The sequence below is a fragment of the Dermochelys coriacea genome, chromosome 2, assembly GCF_009764565.3.
Source record: "Dermochelys coriacea isolate rDerCor1 chromosome 2, rDerCor1.pri.v4, whole genome shotgun sequence".
NCBI lineage: Eukaryota > Metazoa > Chordata > Testudines > Dermochelyidae > Dermochelys > Dermochelys coriacea.
Genome location: NC_050069.1, coordinates 169,307,482 through 169,327,600, shown reverse-complemented (window position 1 = coordinate 169,327,600; position 20,119 = coordinate 169,307,482). Strand labels below are relative to the sequence as shown.

At 40.0% G+C, this 20,119-nt stretch overlaps 1 protein-coding gene across 19 annotated transcripts in view; it reads right to left on the bottom strand.

Moving 5' to 3' along the window:
* Nucleotides 1-20,119, bottom strand: part of TNS3 (tensin 3) — a 338,104-nt gene that overhangs the window by 133,354 nt on the left and 184,631 nt on the right. For 11 of the 19 annotated variants that reach the window (XM_038389568.2, XM_038389569.2, XM_043508660.1 and 8 more), the window contains 7 exons: nt 18,938-18,988; nt 16,963-17,085; nt 13,410-13,474; nt 6,667-6,750; nt 3,186-3,298; nt 1,347-1,407; nt 1,123-1,198 (listed from right to left, as the gene is read on the bottom strand). In XM_038389568.2, the coding sequence (XP_038245496.1) occupies nt 1,123-1,198; nt 1,347-1,407; nt 3,186-3,298; nt 6,667-6,750; nt 13,410-13,474; nt 16,963-17,085; nt 18,938-18,988 (573 nt within the window). The remainder of the gene's footprint in view (nt 1-1,122; nt 1,199-1,346; nt 1,408-3,185; nt 3,299-6,666; nt 6,751-13,409; nt 13,475-16,962; nt 17,086-18,937; nt 18,989-20,119) is intronic. The other 8 variants (XM_038389570.2, XM_043508659.1, XM_043508662.1 and 5 more) reach the window with 2 other exon arrangements.

Sequence of the window (20,119 nt, the reverse complement as noted above, 5' to 3'; positions counted from 1 at the left end):
AATAAAGTGGCTTCCAGTATGATTAACATTTCTCAAACCTGTGCACATAGTGTGTTAACGGTTTGTGTCACAAGCCAATATACGGGGAAATTCAGAAGGAAGTAGGTTATTCTGTCTATAACCCAGTTGCTTGTGTCCAGGCATTGAGGTCATACAGTAAGTAGTACTACTGCTAAATCTGAAACTCTGCCAGTACCTAGAATGTGGGAGGCACTTTAGTATAAGATTTTTAAAAAATATATTTTTGTTGGAAAAAAAGTGGTGGAGGGGAAGACTGAAAAAAAGTGAGAAATTGAAAAAAACTAAAACAAAAAATGTTCATCTCATTTCAAACATTTCATTGAAAATTTAAAACATGCCAGAAATACACTAGCAGTGCTTGGGACCTAGGGCAAATTTACAGTGCGAGAATTATACTCATTTGTGACACACACATTTCTACCATGTAGGTACAATGAAACAAGTTTGGAAGAGATGATAACCATTTTTTCCTGTTTTCTTTTCTTGTTTTCCTCCATTTTTCAGCATAACCGCCTCATTTTTAGAAAATTGTGAGTAAGTGAAGAATGGATTTTTTGCAACATTTACTATAATTATACTTAGCATACATACAGTATATATTGTATGTAGAGGGTGCTCTATATTGTATGTCTGCAGAAACCAAAGGCTTTTTATTCAGTACCCTTCTTTATTCCCCTATCCCAAAATAAAACACAACACTGATCAAACCACTCTTTGAAAGTAAAATGAAAGAAGTAGTTCTTTGCTGCCAAATTATAAACCAAGGAAAATTTTAAGGCTGAGTGAAAAAACTTTCCAGAATGTATTTTATCATGGAAATACTAATATAAACATAACCATAGTCACTATAATGACAGGGGAAAGTTGGTAGCAATGGTTTGTTTTGTCTCCATAAAATGATTCTTGCTTGAAGTAAACTCTTGCTTAACATAAAACCCCAAGAGGCTGAGTAAAACTAATTTAATTACCTACCCACTCATGCCTCAGTGACAATTTTCTCATTCTCTTTCTATAAGAGTGCAAAATGTATGATTGTCTTTATTTGTAAATCACCATCTAGAAGGCACAATTAATTATGTGGAATCAGAATTAAGTACTTACCATAATATCTCCCTTCAATAGCTGGGCTGGCTCTATAGCAATGCAGATTCTGCTTTGATTTTCTGGGCCTACACTACTTAACAGAAAAGAGAAAAAAAGGGGAGATGTTTAAATAAATGTTGTGCTTTTAAACAATAAAATCATGACAAAAAGATGGTTTAACTTTTGTAACTTAAAGGGTGGAGAACTACATTCCCGTGGAGATGAAAATAACTAAGACTTACTATATTCCTGATGTATGAACTGGTTGCATAGCCTGGTAGATCTTTAGAAAGGGCCGACAAACTGCAAAAATAGCCAAGAGAGTCATGTATTCTTTGTTAATTATATGTAATTTTTTTTTTAAATACACATTTAGTGAGTTTCCTGAAAATAACAGACACACTGGACCACATTCAGACCTGGTATAGGTGGATGCAAAGGCTAGAGCTGGTTGACATTTTGTTGAAAAAAAATTAAGGAAAAATGGATTTTTGACAGATGTGACATTTTAATTCTGTTGAAAGTTTTCAAGGCCATTTTTCAAAATGGAACAAAAAAAACCCCTTTCATTGTGAAAAAAGTCTCTCTTGTTTTTTCAATCTTTCCACCTTTTTTTTCCAATGGAAAAATAGCCAGGAGAGGAGAGAGGGAGGAGAAAGACTTTTGAAAATGAGAGAAAGTAGCACTTTGCTCACTTTTAAAATTCTAATCCCCTCTCCTACTGGGGAAAAATAAATAAATAGGAGAAAGTGGAGAACGACCAAAAGACAAAACAAAAATAAATTTAAATGAAACATTTTGGTTTGGATTTTTTTTTCATTGAAAAAGTTCCTGAAAATTTGACTGAGATTAACAATTATTTAATTTTTAATCATATTTTTGCATTAAAAAACACTGTGGCCAGTCTAAAGGGCAATGAAGTCAATGAAGCCACACTTGCTTAAGTGGACATTTAAGTATCACCCACTAGTGTATCTTGTGTATCTAATGTCAATGATTAAAGGTCTAGAAAATATGATTTAAGAGGGAAAACTGAAAAAAAATGGGTTTGTTTAGTCTGGAAAAGAGAAGAGAGAGAGGGGACATGATAACAGTTTTCAAGTATGTAAAAGGTTGCTACAAGGAGGAGGAAGAAAAATACTTCTCCTTAACCTCTGAGGCTAGGACAAAAAGCAATGGGCTTAAATTGCAGCAAGGGAGGTTTAGGTTGGACATTAGGAAAAACTAATGATGGTTATGCAGTGGAATAAATTGCCTAGGGACACTGTGGAATCTCCATCATTGGAGATTTTTAAGAGCAGGTTAGACAAACACCTGTCAGGAATGGTCTAGATAATTAGTCCTGCCACAAGTGTAGGAGACTGGACTAGATGACCTCTCGAGGTCCCTTCCAGTTCTGTGATTCTAAGTGGAAGGGTCAGTGGCCTGCTACTTTTTCTCCTGCGCCTCCTTGCTGGAGTGTAAGCTCTAGAGTGCTTTTTAAGTTTTCGAACAGCAGATTCAGCAAAATGCTCTTGCTGGCCCATGTCACCGCCCAGAACAGTAGATCCAAGCGGACTGTAGAAACTGACTTTGAGGCCACCTCCTCAGAAGCCCCAATAGTGGAGTATGAGGAAGCAGACCACTCCAACAATAAGCAGAGGTAACTCTTACACTGGAGTGGGATAGCAGGACTGAGATTTTCTCACGTAAGGGGAACATAGCTGTTCGGATGTCAGTGAGACGACGGCAGGACTTGCACAGGAAGTTCCTCAGCCAACTGGAAGGAAGATGAGAAGGAGGTGCTATCTCTGCATTTAGCAGAACTAGAGAGTTGTGCTCCTCCACTCTCATTCTGACATTAGCCCTTGCCTTGAGGTTCTGTTGGGTTTTCCTCATTCCTTGGTTTGCAGGAATAGTTGAGGTGAGGAGTTGTTCCTTAATGGAAATTTTCCAAACCCCAAGAAAAGTCTGAGATTGTTTTGAGATTGAGGGGAAGTTTTAGGGAGTTCTTATCTGAACTGTACTGGTTTGCCCATCCTAATAAGAGTGCAGTGTAACAAAAAGAGCAAGGCTTGAAAACGGCAAATGAAATAATGTACCTCCTCCAGCATCAAAGCTTGGGATACCATGGAGGATGACAAAGTGCAGGAAGAGTGGGGTCGTGTTCATTTTCACAGATCCAGACAGAAGGCCACTTAAGAAGTGCACATATCTGAAAAGAAAATGCAACACAATTAGCCAGGAAGGAACAGATTGTTATAATCCCAGGAAAATGATCTTCTCGTCATTATGAATATAACTAACACAAAGGGGCATATTATTGCTTCATTTAGCCTTAGAGTTTAAGTGGAATAGAATAACCTGCATCAAAATATGAAGAGACGCTTCTGTTTATCAAATTTTTCAATTATTAGCAAGGATGTTGCTATAATGGGTAATATTTGTACTATAATTATTTAGGAGAGAATATTCTACCTAACAGCTTTGAAAAGGAGATGCGTGGGTGACTCAGGAAGCTAGCAAAGGTCACTTTCAACCCAGTACATATTAACTGTGACTCAAGTTGCTACCAGTCGACAGCATTCTGGTAGTCAGAGTGAAATGAGTCCAGCTCAATTCCTAGTGAACTGGTCTGCACATCAATAAAGCCACTAGAGTAGGTGCCCTTTTTGTAAGTGCACTTCTTCCCCACATAAGTTTTTCATTCTGTACCCTATTTTTGGATTGCTATATCCCTTCCCTCCTTTTAAATACCCAGCTAATTTCCCCAAGATCGGCCAAATTTGTAAGAAATAAAATACACACATCCCATAAATGGAATAAGATTAAAAAATAGCAGTCCCTCTTGTACAAAAGGACAAGGAGGGGCAAGATACATTCTTTCCTTTTCATTTTGCTACTGATTTCTGATTTCAAACTCCCCTTTTGGCCACAAGTGGTATTAAATTAGTTTATTATTGCTCTTAAGAATAAAATATATATCATTAAAAAAACAACTAACACACCACATGCTGCAAATTAGGTGGCAGCAATATGGGTAATATCACAGTTGAAGTGATTCTCCCTGACAGTGATAGTTCTACTGCCGTGAGTCTGGAGTTGTTGGGGTTATTTCTTTATTAGATTTGTTTTAAATACAAGTAGCAAGGGTTGCTTTAACACATGACATTAGAAAAGGTCAATGTTGCTTCTTGTTTTCCTCCTCCTGGCTCTCTGGCAGAATTTGTTCAGTTAGCAGCACAAGTACAGGTTATCATATCTGCCTGGCTGCAAGAACTGGAGTAAGACGATACTGCACTGATGGCACAAATTTTAACCTTTTTTCTTTCTACCACCATGGATATGTCTACACTGTAACCACAGGGTGTGATTGCAGCCATGCTAGTTTTAATCTAGCTAGCCCAACCTATGGCCTGTACAACCTATGATGAAGCCCAAACCACTGTGTCTTCGCTGCCATTTTAGCCACACTAGCTAGATTAAAGGTAACGCAGTCATGCCTACCCTGAACTGGAATCACACCTGCGATTCGGATGTAGACATACCCACTGTCTCCTTAATGACCCCCAAATTTATCCCCTTCTCTAATTTAAGTCCTGATCCTCCTGCCATTGCATTCATTACTGCATTTATAGCTGATTATTCAGCTGTTTACTTGATATTTTTGAGGAGATTAAACAACTAAACTTAAAACACACACATACATACACACAATTCAGCTTTCACATATAGAGGGCTCAGATCTGCAGTTCCTATTCATGCAAAACTTCAGTTGAAGCCACTGAGAATTTTGCCTAAGTCCTTCAGGACTGGAACCCAAAGTGAGATTTCTCAGATTTTTGAGCCATGTGGTAGGTAGAAAGTGATTGTGTATTTTCATGTCTTAAGATTCACCTAGATTATATATTCATAATCAGTTGAATGAACGATCTGGACACCTGAATGTCCAGTAATAACATTAGTAGATAAGCAAGCTAAAATGGGGTTATTTAATTGCATACTTTAGAGGATCAGCTGGGATCAAGTAGGATTGTAAAATTAGCCAGGGGCATTATGGAGTTGTTTCACTTTCCTCTGCAATAACAAGCATTGGCCATTGCCGGAGGCACAAGAGGCCAGATTTAGATTATGGCATATCCTGCATTCGTATGTGCTGTGTGCAAGAGGCAGACTGAGTACTGCAATGTTGTGGTAAAACACAAAGAAGCTAATTCCACCATTCAGGAGGTGAATTAGTGCCTCCCAGAGGCCCCTGGAGAAACTAAACAAATATTCCAGAAGAGCATGTCAGACCAAACCCTGCATCAGACAGGTATTTTATTTTGGCTTTAGGGCTCACACACTGTACGTGCAAGCCAGCAGCTACTGAAACTTCCTGTCAGCATGGCTGTAACAAATGCCATGAGGCACAGGTCACAGATGCTGTTGTGAGGCCTGTTGGTTCTCATGGAAACTTATTTGCAGAAGGGAGAGACTTACAAGTCGGAGCTGTTCATACTGCAGAAGGCAATCTGATGGGAGCACTGAGACTGTCTCATTCCTTTTGCTCCCACGGTGCATGCCGCTGTGTCCTGCAGGTGCCATTTACAAGTGTCACATTTTAATTATGCAAGGTTTATTTGCAGACATGGAGCCGAATGGATAACGAGCTCCCCAAGCTAAATATTTTTTTAAGTTTATTTAAAAACTCATGGGACTGTTATTTTTCATGTCAGCAACAGCTGTGTAGGTCACTGGATAGGTCCATGAAGGCACTAGGAAAGCCTTTCCCAGTCAGAAACAGAGCTAATTTCCTGACCTTCATTATTACTATATGACTTTGTTCTTTTTAATTACTGACAAAGTCTTTTTTTTTAAACAAAGTGCTAATATTGTTACATATCTGCTGATGAAAGGGAAGGGTAATCAGTGATACCAAATGAAGTCCCTGTGTATTTTACATATCGAAATGAAGATTGGTGCATGAGAGTATAACAATTACCTAGTAGTCATTTTCCAGCTGCTCCCTTCTTTTCTGGTACTGAAACATCCATTAGTTTAATCCTAAATTGCACAGATGTCCACACACATTAGATCATTTCACATCCCAAAACATCAACTATCTGCTCTAAGTAATGTTTCACCCTCACTTATAGAATAGGCAGAGTATACGATAGTGTATTGTGATATAAAGATTTTATTGTCATAACTCAGATGGCCATGGTATGTGAAAATCATCCCAAACAATGTCAATAAAACTGTTATATCACACCACACCATCATGTACTCACTAAAATGTCATATGAGATAGAAAAACTAGTTTACATTTCTTTTACAGAGGTTTTAAATGTATTGGGACTGCTTTGCTGCCTAGACATAATGAAGTACAAACACATATAGATGAAACCTTTGTACCAGACCAAAATATTACCTATGTGTATATAAATACACCCAAACAGAGAGAGATCTCCTTCAAGGAAGATTGCTACAAAGTGGAGTGTTGAAGTGGGAGAATCTCAGGGAAATGTCCTCCACTGGATAGTGAGGAGAAACTATGGCATTTGCTCATTTAGTTATATAAATTAGATACAAGTTAAATACCTTTTTTGGGATGGCTGCATTAAAGTTGAAACTTTATCATCGAAGAATTTCTTCATAGCAAATCTGTCTAGAGCCTGATCAGCGCTATCAAAACAAAGAAGTAGATACCATGTTATTCCATTTGAGATTAGTTGTGGATCCACAGGATCAGTGCTGTGCTTCACCTTTGGAACAGTCTCTTGGAGGAACCCCTTCAGTGTGCCAGACCCAAAAGAAGTCCCATTCTTTCTCCAGGGTAAGCCATGTGGACTCACCACCTCCTTAGACTGAACCTCTGGAGATCCTGCTCTCTTACTAAACACCAAGAGCTCTTTTCAGCAAGTCCAACTGAGATAGACTCCTGGTAGAGGCTTGTATACTCCTCAGGGATTAATGTACCTCACCAAGCATTTGCAGTCAAACAAACAATGTTGTCAAAACAGCTGGGTTCATTAGTCAACTGGAGAACAATATAGGAAGTCTTTAGTTTAGCATAGAGAACTGAAGTTAAAGCAAGTCCATTCTGGTTAGCCCAGAGCCCAGCCAAACTGTAGTGAACCCCATTGTTCAAGCTCTGTCTCTCTTTTGGTCTGACCTCCTTCCTCAGATTCCAGGTGAGATCCCTGACTTCTTCCCGCAGCCAACTCTTATCCTCCTACCTCTCCAGTCCTTTCTGGGGAATTGTGCTGAACTTCCCTGCTGAGAGATGGAGAAATCCATCTCCCTCTGGGTCATTCTTTGCTAGGAGTCAATATGCTGGTGATTGGATTTGCCATTGTCTTTTTGGATTCTCCACTGATATGGGGTCGGCCTCAGCCAGTCTTTTTCCAATGACTCCTTCAAGCTCAGATAGCTAGGCGACTTTCATACCTACGTCTCTTAGCCTGCCCTGAGAGCAAACATTCATTTTCCACCCACAGGGTAGTAATGCAACATATAGGGAAATCTGAGGCACACATAAGAATCATAAAAATCATTGCCAAAAATTCCCACTTCATGACAGGATTATCTTGGAAATGCTGCGGTTTACATCTTGAAATGTGCCAAACTACTACAAAATGCCTTCAGTAATTGCCAACCCACCTGCTCACAGGTCAGGTTGGTATAGTTTTTCCACTGCCACCTTTTAATTCCATCCAAAGGAAGTTTCCTCCCTGAGACAAAGCACCTACTTGTCATGTTTAATTATCAGGATTTTGCATTTCTTACATGAATATGCAAGATTCACAATGCAATGGATTTAGCCACCCCCAGGATGCACAATGAACAACTTGTCGCAATTTGCTTTTAGCCCCATCAATACAGCTTTCTCTGTGGACTGCATAGGAGGGTACTTGTATTCCCTCTTTAATATTATGTCCCAAAACCTACAACAGCTAATACTGAAGAGAGAAAAAGAAAAAGAAAAAAAAAGCATCAGAGTTCTGACTGAACTAACATACATGTAATTATTCTAAGGATTTACTCAGTCCAGGTTTCTTGCTATCTGGTTTACCAGGAGAGTATGTACTCTAAAAGCAGAACAATCAGGCCTTGGGAAAGAAGCGCTTTGTGCAAGTCAACCATGAACCCCCTGTAGATGATTATGGAGCATCAATGGTAGGCTGTGAAAGAAGTTTGGTTTTATTCTTTGTTTAAAATGAGAGTGGATATTGGGCATATGGGAAGAGAAGGCAGAAGAGCACAGAAAAAAGGAGGTCCTCAAGTACCAGACAGAAAACCACGATGATCCCAGCCCCCAAATAAATGAGACTGTCCCTAATTATTTGTTCCCAAGTATCAAGTTGTGCTCTTTTTGCTGTATATGGGACAAATACGTAATCATCAGATGAGAGTAAATAGATCTGGTAGACTGATGCTAATTAACAACCGTATATAAGGTCTGAAGTAACTAGACCCCAGGGAAACACAAGTTAAAATCCCATCAGAGTTGGCTTAGCCCTGTTGAGTCTTCATAGAAGGCTTTAAAAACTAAGGATAACCCCATTTGCCTTCAATGGATGTTGGATCAGGTCCTGTCTTCTCTTCATTGATGTTAAAAATCCCATGGCACTTTCCAGAACAGGACTGGGCAAAATTTTCACCTCCTTCCCTACTCCCTGCCGCTGGGTACTAATTGATTTATTGCCCTCCACCAAGGAGGTGATTGTATTTCATTGCTGCTCTATGTGCATAGTGTCAAATGCTTTAGGATAAGAGGTATTAAATTACATTATATTTGTGTGCATACACATACAAATCACCATTTTATGGCATAAAAACAATGAGGACTTCGGTGGCACATTAAAGACTAACAGATATATTTGGGCATAAGCTTTTGTGGGTAAAAAAACCCACTTCTTCAGATGCATGGAGTGAAAATTACAAATGCAGGCATAAATATACTGACATATGAAAAGAAAGGGAGTTACCTTACAAGTGCAGAACCAGGGTTAACAAGGCCAAATTTTATGGCATATTGTAAGACAACCTGATTAACACTGAACTCTCTTTTTTATTCTTTGTTAAAGTCTGTACCTATTGTTCCACCACTTTTTATGTAGAATTTCTATTCCGTTTATCTAGGGAGTTCTGCTTAAAAACCGATGGTGCAATACAGACTAAGTGATTTAGAGGCTTGTGGAAGAAATCTGTTCCTTCCATGGCTATCTACTGCTGAATCACATACGTGATCATTTTTTAAAATGGCTAGTTGCTGTGTTCTCCCCACCACATGCCACTTAATTAAAGTGATAGATAAATACACATGCAATTATCCTTCTCATTTCAAATTCATCTTAATTGGCAAGACAGATGTTCAGTGTGTTTTGCATTATACATCCTCACTAGTCATGCCACCAGGGATCTGAGCATCAAACTCTCATTTTGCAAAGGATTACTTATCCTTATCTGTAAGAACAAAGCTTAACATCTATTAGAGAGAGCATGGGTTACCCCAGTTAAATATGGCTGCAGCTAATCTTTCTTGAATTAGAAAACTGGGCACTCATACACTCATACAAGTGTTCTCACAGAACTTTTTTTGTTTTCGCTTAGACAAACACTTCAGGAAATTTAGGGATAATGTTTCCTCCCCTAGCTGAGGCATATTCTGGGCTCTGGGCCGGGGGAGGGGCTCGGTCATAGATGTAGTTTGACTTCTATTTTGGGTGCGCAGGGGCCAGCGGGGCTTGAGCCAGCTCCGCAAGGCGGGGTCCAGGGAGGGAGCGCCACCTCCACCCCCAGCTCACCTCAGCAGGCCACCCACCCTGTCTGGATTGTGTGCAGGGGGTGGGGTGGGGGGGAGTGTGCAACCAAAATTATAACTCAAAGGTGGGGGACTTAGCTCACAAAGTTTGAAAACAGCTCAGGGTACAGGAAGGGGGGTGGCTAGGGGCTGTGTGCAGGCACGGGTAGCTCAAGGTGCAAGGAGAAGGGTAGCTAGGGGCCGTGTGCAGGAAGGGGGGTAGCTCAGGGTGCAGGCATGGGAGGCAGCTAGGGGCTATGTGTCAGGAGGGATCCCATGTGGCCCTGTTCCCCGAAGTCTCTGCCAGCCATGGAGCCGAGTCTCCCCGCCCAGGCGGCTCTTACCGGCTGCATGAGCAAAGGGGGCTGGGAGCTGAGGAGCAGCTTCAAGCCCCTGCACCAGCAGTAGCAGGAGACAAGGGAACACAGTGACTGCCTGCTCCACAGCACTAGCCAGAGCAGCAGCTGTCCTGCACTGCCTGGCTCTGGCTTCTTGCCTCTGTCCTGGCCCTGGGGCATGGAGAGAAGGAGGTGGAAAGGGTGTGTGTGGAGCTTCCCCAGGACTGCCCTGTTCTTGCAGTATAGTTTCGAGTGGGAGGGGCAACACCCCCGTGCCTCCGAATTCTGCCCATGGGCTCAGTGCTTCTGCCCCATCGGGAGCACCGGGGCTTAGGGCTTTAACCCCGTGGGTCCTGGCTTCAGCCCTGTGGGAGGTGCTGGGGCTCGGGCTCTGGGTTTTAGCCACGGTGCCCCCCGGCTCCCCGTTGAGAACGGCTGCTCTAATTTGTTTCCTGAAACACCATTTAAAGAGTAAAGAATGCTAAATTGTCACCCGCAATATCAACAGCATCAAATTACTATTTTATAGCAGTAAAGAGACCCAGTGAATAGAACAACAAGAAACTAGCATATTTGTTTTATGAGTAAAATCAGAACAAAATAAAAAAAATGAGGAAGCCCCAAAAAAACATTCCCCCAAATATCCCATTTGTCACCAGAGTTAAGGATTTCTCACACAGCCTGGAACTGTTGACATATGTACAATATTGACAACCTAGAGATGACTGGGAACTTCCTAGAGCTCTTTCCCTCCCGCTAATTAAATATACAAGAAGCAAGATTTGGATAGGAGTTGCCAGGCATCCTGAAATTCATAGGAAAATTTCCAATCTCAGATCCTGCAACCGAGTTGGAAGAATCCTGAATTTACTTTGGGGAGAATGCAACATCAACTGTCATGCCAGGACATTACACACACCATTGCATCAAAATGCCATGCTGTTGTGTCAGGACACTACTATGTGGTTTCTTGAGGAGATGCCATAATAATTTGGTGTAATATCACAACACAGAGATCACAACACAGCACTGCAGTATCCCCATGACAACTCTTTTGTCCCACAGGATTAAGGTAGGTGAAGTGGTGGTAATCCTTGTCCTGAAGATTAGTTCCTCCAGAAATAACTGTATTACTTCATTTTCTAAAGTGTACCATTGTACACTATGTAGCTAGTGGCATTTCCTAATCATACTGGGTTATTTATCTGTGGACCAGATAAATGGGAAATATATTAGGTGAAATCATGGCTCCAGTGGAGCCAATACGAGTTTTTCCATTGACTTCAACAGTGTCAGTATTTCACCCATTTTCCACAAATTGAATAGATAATTTGCAGTGCCAGGGCTTGATTCTAATCTTAGATTGATTTAAATCCAAAATAGTGTCACTGAGATCCTGCTTGAGTTATGGTCTCTGTGAATTACTTTTACAAATTTAAAGACAAGAATCTGGCCAATTTTGATTGAAAGGTAGAAGTAGAAAATTATATGGGTGTTCTATCCTTCAGATAGTATTTACCAAATTTCTTTCTTTTTCTTTCTTTTTTTTTTTTTAAACAGACAACCAGAATTTCACAAATACCAAGCTCACACAGCAAATCAGTGGCCGAACCAGGAACAGAACCCACGATTCCTGACTCCCAGTCCTTTGCTCTGGTAGATGCATGTTCCTTCTTAATGAGAGGTGATGAGATGTGGTTCATGAGACAATCTCTTTATTAAGATGTGCTCTGCACTTTGGAACAGTTTGGGGATACCTGCTCTGGTGTGAATATTAGATCCAGGTTCTGATAACTTTATTCATGGTGAGTAGCACCTATTCCAGAAGTAACTCCAGTAAGAGAAAAGATAGTTTAGTGGTTAGAACACTAGCGGGGCCTGTGGGAATCTTGGGTTCAATCCTGCTTTGCCACAAACATCCTGTATGATCCTGGGCAAGTCACTTAGTCGCTCCGTGCCTCAGTTTCCTACCTGTAAAATAGGGATAATAGCACTTCCCTACCTCACAGGGTTGTTGCGATGATAAATCCATTAAAGACTGTGAGATGCTGAGATATTACAGTGATGATAGTGTGACAAAGTTCCTCCTCTGCCTTGGTGGGTCCTGCGCTTATTGGCGGATTTGCTCGACTCAGAGATTCACAGCAGCCCTCAGTTTGGCCACTTTTGCTAGTGGCTCAAACCTGCTGTTCACTCAGCTAACCTCATCACTGGCCAGCATGGGGAAAGGGAGGGGAACAATCCCTGCAGTCTCTGCTGACCCACCTAGTGGGTCGGGGGATAGGCCAGGAACCTTCCCCTCTGGTGGACCCACAGTCCAGCTCACCTCCTCTTGTCTCAAATAGGGAGTTTAGGGAGATGGGAGGAACCCAGGGCCACCCTCTACTCCGAGTTCCAGCCCAGGACCCTGTGGATTCGACTGTCTACGGTGTCTCTTATAACAGCTGTGCGACAGCTACAACTCCCTGGGCTACTTCCCCATGGCCTCCTCCCAACACCTTCTTTATCCTCACCACAGGACCTTCCCCCGATGTCTGGTAACGCTTGTACTTCTCAGTCCTCAGAGTATGCCTACTCACTCTCAGCTTCTTGCACACCTCTTGCTCTCAGCTCCTCACATGCACCTCACTAACTGAGGAGAGGTCCTTTTTAAAACCAGGTGCCCTGATTAGCCTGCCTGTCCTAATTGATCCTGGTAGCTTCTTAATTGGCTCCAGGTGTCCTAATTAGCCTGCCTTACTTGGTTCCAACAACTTCCTAATTGTTCTGATTGTTATCTTACTCAGGGAAAAGGGATCTGCTTAAGATGGGGCTAATAAATCTACCTTCTATCATGCTCCTATAGCCATCTGGCCTGACCCTGTCACAGTAGCCATGTAAGTATATAATATGGATGGGCAGATTCAAATGGGGATTACTCATGGAGTAAGGTACTACTTAAACGAGTAAAACTGGTAGAATCTGGTCCTAGTCAAAAGAAATGCCATTAATTTTTTTAAATTTATAAAAGGAAGGCTTGTAACAGATTCTCATCCATCACGAATAATTTTGAGACACTTCAGCACCATCTAATTGAAACTGGTGTGGGTGACAATTGGACAACGATTGGTTACTGAAATTAAGGGGAAACTTTTAGGGTTTTCCCCCAGCCTTTAAAGATATGCAAACACAGTAATTCATTTGCATTGTTCATCTCTTACCTGGCAGAAACATTGGTGAAGTGCATATATGATGATATCACTACTCCTATCCTTCCTTTTCCACCCTGTAGGAAGAAAAAGAAACCATAGTTTCTATTATTTAATATTTACATAGCACCATAAGTATATGTGGGATTTTGCTGTAAGAAAAAGATATCATTTCCATCCATTGTGCACATGATGGAATGCTGCTTCACTCAGGTCCTATGCTATGTTGCAAACAACAACATTTGCATATTACTTTGGCTGTTCTGGTGACTACAGGAGCTTAGGCTTGTCTTTTGTTGAAGTGGTGGAGGAGAATGGTGGTCAGTGGCTTTTAAAGACCTTTTAATCGCAAGTTGGTTGACTTGCCACATTGAAAATACTGAGTGAGACTTGGGTGTTGGGCATCCCAGTCCTACTGAAACTCAGCAAGCATTGGTACCAAAACTGCTCTGGTGCTCTTTAAAAATCCCACTTAACTCCTGGTTGACCAGTAGCATGGCCAGAGCAGAAAACCCAGATAAGCTGTGGGCCAGCCAAGCAGGACTTGTTTTTATTTTTATTTTTTTAAATTCAAGATTTTTTATATTTAATTTGAAATCAGAAATTAGTGGATTCATTTTTTCCAGTTTTACCCTAAAAAGATTCCTGAACTAAAGCCTACAAATCAGTTGTTTTATTTCCCTTTCTTTTTTACTACATCTTACATAGAATGTATTTGTTATACATGGTATTTTTGTGTGTATACCAGGACAAAGCTATAAATTAAAATACAGAAAACTATGAACAGTAGCAATAACATTCTATCACTTTTTAGTTTTGGGCTCATCCAAGACAAGCCTAGACAACTTTGAAATTTCTGGCATGATGTGCTATAAACTATGAATTCTGACAAGTATCCGCAATTTTTTTCTGACACCTGTGATTTATAATAACTACCACTTAGTCTTTATGGAGTATGTTCATAATGTTTCAAAATCTTATTAAATAGTTTACATGACATATGTACAGTACAAATTACTGATCAGTCATTCTGGCTAGTTTTAACATGCTTCCAGATTATTCAGCCAACACTTTATGGCTATATCCAAGAAGGATGGTGGGGGGAAGCTTTTAAGATCCCAGAGAAGAAATTCATCAAGTTATTTTAGAGGGATTTATAAAATACTCATTGGGATATTTTGCTTTTTACTTGTCGTATAGTTGTGTTCAGAAAAGTACCTATGTAAAAATGAGTCCAGCGTACTGAAGATATCTTTTCCTTTGTATCTTCCTTATCATGGTGCTGTCATCAGACAGTCCTGCCTGGAGCACCTTTCTGCAGCAGGCTGCAGCACAACATGTGGCTGCCTCAGTTTTCCTTTCAGGTAATCCCAGGACTCCCCATAAGGCTCTCTTGCCTCAATGATATCTTTCTTTGAGGCTAGTTTACTACAAAAATATTGTGCAAATAATCCAAAACATAAATCTCAAAACAGTTCATTTATCACTCCAGTGCATATAGTCCTTTAAATCTCATGACATGATTCTCTCAATACCACAACTAGGCTCCTCATCAGTCCTCTTCAGATCCTCTGCCAGGACAGCTATCTCAGCCCTCTGAGCTGGAGTTTAACCCCAGTCATCACAGCAGGAACCCCCACAGCCTCTCTGCTGAGAGATCACCCTCACCAGGGAGCATCACTCTATTCCCCAAACCGATCGCTGTACAAGCCAGCAGGCAACTCCCCTCTACCGCTGCTGCCTTCAGTTCTCCAGCCCTGCTCACAGGCTTGGAGCAGAGAGCTGTTAAACCACTCTTGCACTCCTGCCTTTAGCCTTCCCCTACGAAACACCTTCAGGATCTGGCAGCTCCCATCTCCTGCCAATCTCCGCCTCCCTGGCAGCCTGAACTCATCACATCTCATGCTCTCAGATTCTGATCCTTCATAGGCCCCATGTACTGCCCCACCCGCTTTCTTGGCCAAATGGGAGCACTCATTCTGGCACAGGGGAGCTAGACCTGCTTCATTTACTGGGGCAGCCTACCCTGTTACAGTCCTCATTTCTGCACCATTTAAGGCTCCAATCCTGCAGATGACAGGAAATCAGCGGGACTCCCCACAGGCACAAAGATTGCCTATATGCTATCAACTGCAGGACTGGGGAAAAATATCAGTGGGAGTTTTTGAATGATTTCAACGGAAGCAAGTTCTGGTCCCATATCTGATTAATTTACTGTCAACAAATACAAGCACTGCAAAGCCAGTAAGGCTGTAGATGTATTTACCTCGAGTGCCATCAAGAACCTGCCAATTCACTTCTGATCTCAGGATTATTTACTTTATCTTTATTTTTCTTCTCAGTGAGCAAACACTGAGAAAGGAAAACATTACACAACAGTAACAGCACATTAGAGTATTGCAGTTATGCATTTAGTTAGGACCTGGATGGTCCTAAGTGCCCTAATTTCCCACTGGCTACAATGGCAGTATGGGATAGATTCACAAAGAAATTTAAGTGTTGAGACACTGAGTGTTAAGATATCTAACTTTTAGGTGCCCAGAAAATCTATGGGATTCACAAAACCTGAGTTAGGTGCTCAGGCTCCCTGTATAATGAATGGGGAGAGATGGGTGCTACAGAATGGGATTCACAGAAGCCAACATGCCGGGTAGTTCTCAGTCTAAATTAGCCAATGGGAGATGCCGACAAGAGGGGTGTGTGCTAAGCCCCGCCCCCTTAGGGAGTTCCGTGTCTAAATCCAGGCTGTAGGCAGATGCCTCCTTCTTCCTGTGATTTTTAGCTGTGAACTTTCTCTGAATGTTCACAAATTTAGGCACCGAGCAAGTTTATTTCACCTTTCAGCAGCAGCTAAGTGAAGTTTTGTGAATGTCAGTGGGTCCTGATTCTTGGATTTAGGCACCTAAAGTGGCAGTTAGGTGTCTAAATCCTTTTGTGAATTTAGCTCTATGTTTATACAATATTATTCTAGTCCAAATAGAATGAATAATGTTATCCGTTGCAATCACTGTATGAGATATTGAACAATAAAGTGCCCACTTTTCAACTTGGGCATCTAAACTAGATGCCTAAATCCCAGAGATGGAAAGTCAGACGTGCATTTAGGTGACCAAATGCCCACTTTAGGCAACTAAGTAGAGATTTGAACATCTAACATTAGTACTCGTAATGACTTGATTCAATTGACGAATGGTGGTTCTGTGAGGTGCCGTGTGCCCTCAAAGTCCACTAAAGTAAATGAATGTCATATACCATAAGAGGATCCTCAAAAGTTTGACAAGGAGATGGACTAAATACACTCAACAATGGAGTTCAGTTTTGATATATATACATCTCACTGCATATTACTTCAAAGCACACAAGCCTGGATTTATCAGGCCAGAGCATTGGCTGGTCTAACTCGGTATAGTTAATGGCTTTAGGCCCCTTTATATCAGCTAAGCATTTGGCTCACTATGTTTTCAACATTAAAACGGCTGCAAAACTGTTAATTATAACTTTTCTTGTTAGGATAAAGTATTAAAAATTGAACATCATATATACACTCACTAAACTGCACACTTACTCTGCAATGGATCACCACCACATGCTGAGGGTCGCTGTTCAACCATGATTCCATAGCCTTGCAGATGGTGCACATCTTATCAAGGGGAGGTGCATGAAGGTCAGGCCAACCCACATCCATAATCTGGAATCAAGCAAAACCACTTCATTTTCCATTTACAAGGTACTCTTTAACATTATTATCGTATTCAATAATCCTACGCCAAAATGTGCTATGATGGTAAAGGTTCCTTCTTTTTTCTAACAGAAACATCTGTGCTTCACAGAACCATGGTGATATTTCATTATTTAAAATGCCTTTTCGTCATATATGCAAAACATCTTTAAAGACCTCCCAAAACAGTAGGGGAAGGAGGGATTAATTATTATTATTAGCATATATGAGCTTTCCATGGAAGTATTAACAAATCTTATCCAACACTAGAGCTGACTGAGAATTTTTTTCCAAAATGTATTTTGATTAATCAAAATTGAAACTTTGTGTAGGAAAGGTTTGGCTTTGTGAAATTTCCCATTGAAAAAAAATTAAAACAATTGTCAAAATGTCCCACTTCAACATTTTCTAAATAAAAGTTCTGAAGTTTTTTTGGTTCAAAATTAGTTTTTGTTTAGAAATTCACGTTAATTCATAGTAAAAATAAAATAAAACATAACAAAATTAAAATAAAATAAAAGGTCAAAATACAAGTCTTTAGAAATTGTTGAATCAAACTGTTTTGATTGATCCAAACTTTTTGGTGGTGGAGCGGAGAGGGGAAGGGGGTTGATTTGTGAAAATGTCAGACTTTTCATCTTGATTTGGAATAGGAAAAAATTTCAAAATCTTAATTTCCTGGGATGAGAAAACTGTTTCCTGCCCAGCTCTCTTAATAACCTGTATTTCCTACCTTTAAAGGAACTAGTTTTCTTTTCATAGAATCATAGAATGTCAAGGTTGGAAGGGACCTCAGGAGGTCATCTAGTCCAACCCCCTGCTCAAAGCAGGACCAATCCCCAATTTTTGCCCCAGATCCCTAAATGGCCCCCTCAAGGATTGAACTCACAACCCTGGGTTTAGCAGGCCAATGCTCAAACCACTGAGCTATTGTCATCATTATCTATGCATTTATCTTGTTTACATTCCAAAAATAGTAAGCCAATGAAATCCTGTGCATTCATTAGCATGTGATAAAACCTGCCTGTGTGTTAAAAGATCAGACTTCAAATGTCTTAACTATGTTTTCTTGGCAGTAATCTGAACCCCGGCTAGGTCCAAACAATGCCGTGCTGCTGCTGTGACTGTAGGGTCTGTGATGGTATGGGCCAAGGGCGGCTGTTGAAGGCTACCTGCCAAAGTGCTTAAATATGGGAATGAGCTCGAGTTCCAGACATATATTCAACCCTTTACACCTCCCATCTCACTCCAAAGAAAATGTTATAGCAAATGAAGATAAAAGATCGGAGCTGGGGGGGGAGGCTATGAGGAAGAACAAAGAAAGATGCCAACAACTTTTGTTCTCCTAATTGCATTGCCATTGTTCACAGATGCAATTGTGAAGAGAGGAAGGCAAATCCACGAAACATGAGGTTATGCTGAACTGTGAGTTCATCCATTGCAGTACATTAAGGTTTACATAGCAAAGGAGCATTATCTGGCCATAAATATTCCATGGGCACAACTGTAATGTAGACCTGACATTAAAAACACAAATCAACGAGAATCTTTTCATTGACTTGAATGGACTTTGGATCAAGGTCTTATGTGCAAAGCCAAAGAAAACAATGGAAACAACTTTGTAAAGCATAGCCCTGACATGAAAGAAGTCACAACACTCAAAATTAAAGGGGCGGCATCTTTGAGTTTCTAAACTCTTCCTAAAATGTCATCCCATTGTGCATGTGCACATCAAAGCATGTATAGTTTGAAGCCTCATGGCAGCCCATTTATGCTGTATTTAAGTCTAGCAAGTGAAATATGTTGTGATCAAATCCAATACCTTTGGGTTAAGCTTGGTAAGGTCATATCTTTTCTCAGAAAGGTTTAACACCTGTTCAGGAAGAAAAAGAAAGAAAAAGTATAAGATCTTGATGTTTAATTTCTTTTGTGGTAAATCACTGTATCCAAATTATGTAATAAGAAAGTTAAATGACAGGGGAGGGCCTTCAGATTTTTCAGTCACTTTAGATATCTAACTTCAGCCAATAATAATTTGGTTAAGTTTAGCATTTGCAGTATTCAGGGTATTTCCCTTAATAAATTCAGGAAAATATTATGGGAAACTACATATGCTGAGAAAATGCCTACAATATGTAACAATTAAAATTTTCAAGTTTATAATAGTAATTACCGGTATATATAATGTAAGATTGTAAATGGTATTAGGCCTTATGCTTAGCAATCTTATTAGACTGCACGAGTTTATCTGATTTCTACATTGTGGATTGTTTTTTTTTTTGTTTGTTTGATTGGTTGGTTGGTTTTAAATAATTGACCAAGATTTTAAAAAATGGGTTCCTAAAGACAGGTTCCTAAGTCCATTTTTAGGCCTTGACTTTCAAAAATACTGAGCACTCAAACAGATCCCATTAAAGTAAGTGGAAATTTTGACCATATATTTTTCTTACCTTTATTTCAATATCAAAATATTTTCACGTAAGAGAAACTGTTAAGTTTAAAACTAGTTCAATTTAGGTACCAGTTGACAGTGATAAAGAATCTAAAACAGTTGTTTTCTTGAGAATTATGCTGTTCCTATGTGTTGGTACAGTGCCTAGCACTTTTTAGGGAGTACTACAATATACATAAATAATAAAACTATTAACAACAATATGCACTTTAACAGAATAAGTGTAAAACTTTGATGATATACTATGAAATAATGTATGCATGTACATTGTTTCTGACAGTAATGAATATGTGTCACTAATGATACAGAAATAATGTATTTTTCTTCTGAAGGATTGTGTTATGTTTATATTTTGAAATTATTGACGAAAAATATTTAGGGACAGGACTGTGTTTTTTTGTTATGATGAAATCTGCACTTCTTTGTACCCGATATTTTTTTTTTATTTTGTAGAAAGTATAAGATTTATGATTCCTTAACTATTCATTTTCTGGCTTTTAAGAGTTTTGTGTTTTTTAAGGATGTGATAGATAAGTACTTGTTGTGGAAAGA